Source organism: Blennius ocellaris, assembly GCF_963422515.1.
Source record: "Blennius ocellaris genome assembly, chromosome: 13".
Lineage (NCBI taxonomy): Eukaryota > Metazoa > Chordata > Actinopteri > Blenniiformes > Blenniidae > Blennius > Blennius ocellaris.
The window spans coordinates 25357328-25358863 of NC_137662.1; the positions used below are offsets into that span (position 1 = coordinate 25357328).

The window sequence follows — 1536 nt, forward strand, 5'->3', positions numbered from 1 at the left end:
ATGAGAAGCGTTCGCAGGTGATGGTTACGAGAAACATTCGCAGGTGAAGGTTACAAGAAGTGTTCGCAGGTGAAGGTTGTGAGAAGCGTTCACAGGTGAAGGTTATAAGAAGCATTCGCAGGTGAAGGTTATAAGAAGCATTCACAGGTGAAGGTTACAAGAAGTGTTCGCAGGTGAAGGTTGTGAGAAGCGTTCACAGGTGAAGGTTATAAGAAGCATTCGCAGGTGAAGGTTATAAGAAGCATTCGCAGGTGAAGGTTATGAGAAGCGTTCACAGGTGAAGGTTATAAGAAGCGTTCACAGGTGAAGGTTATAAGAAGCATTCGCAGGTGAAGGTTATGAGAAGCGTTCACAGGTGAAGGTTATAAGAAGCGTTCACAGGTGAAGGTTATGAGAAGCGTTCGCAGGTGAAGGTTATGAGAAGCGTTCGCAGGTGAAGGTTATAAGAAGCGTTCGCAGGTGAAGGTTATAAGAAGTGTTCGCAGGTGAAGGTTATAAGAAGCGTTCACAGGTGAAGGTTATGAGAAGCGTTCACAGGTGAAGGTTAATAGAAGCGTTCACAGGTGAAGGTTATGAGATATGTTCACAGGTGAAGGTTATAAGAAGTGTTCACAGGTGAAGGTTATGAGAAGCGTTCGCAGGTGATGGTTATGAGAAGCGTTCACAGGTGAAGGTTGTGAGAAGTGTTCGCAGGTGAAGGTTGTGAGAAGCGTTCACAGGTGAAGGTTATAAGAAGCATTCGCAGGTGAAGGTTATGAGAAGCATTCGCAGGTGAAGGTTATGAGAAGCGTTCGCAGGTGAAGGTTATAAGAAGCATTCGCAGGTGAAGGTTATAAGAAGCATTCGCAGGTGAAGGTTATAAGAAGCATTCGCAGGTGAAGGTTATGAGAAGTATTCGCAGGTGAAGGTTATAAGAAGCGTTCGCAGGTGAAGGTTATAAGAAGCATTCGCAGGTGAAGGTTATGAGAAGCATTCGCAGGTGAAGGTTATAAGAAGCATTCGCAGGTGAAGGTTATAAGAAGCATTCGCAGGTGAAGGTAATGAGATATGTTCACAGGTGAAGGTTATGAGATATGTTCGCAGGTGAAGGTTTTCTGAATGTTTGAATGAGATCATTTGTGATCAAAGCCTCCGGGTCTTTGCTGAACGTCTCATGTTTACTTCTGGGAGACTGTGGTTCCCTGACCTGCTGACCTTTGACCTCATTAGTGTCGCCGTCCGTCTGCAGAGAGCAGGAACGTACCCACCAGGTCCAGGTCCAGGTCCAGGTCCGGGTCCAGGTCGGGGTCCGGCGGGGGTCCGAGGGGGGCGGGGGCCGGGAACCGGAGGTGGTGGTGATGGTGGCAATGGTCGGACCGTTTGGTCACCAGTTTGACATCTTCCTCGTTCCTACTCCCATCATCATCATCGTCGTCCTCCTCTGACCCACCCTCCTCTTCATCATCCTCATCCTCCTCCTCCTCATCTTCGTCCTCCTCCTCGTCCTCGGCCTGCGTCCCGACGCCGACGCTCTGCGTTCTCCTCCTCACCGAGCCG

The 1536-nt window shown here is 49.0% G+C and overlaps 1 protein-coding gene across 1 annotated transcript in view; it reads left to right on the plus strand.

Annotated features, from left to right (window-relative positions):
• Nucleotides 1–1536, plus strand: part of LOC308138667 (uncharacterized protein) — a gene marked incomplete at its 5' end in the record, with an annotated part of 9514 nt that overhangs the window by 800 nt on the left and 7178 nt on the right. Inside the window, 1 exon segment of the mRNA XM_080507881.1 lies at nt 1229–1349. Coding sequence (XP_080364007.1) covers nt 1229–1349 — 121 coding nt within the window.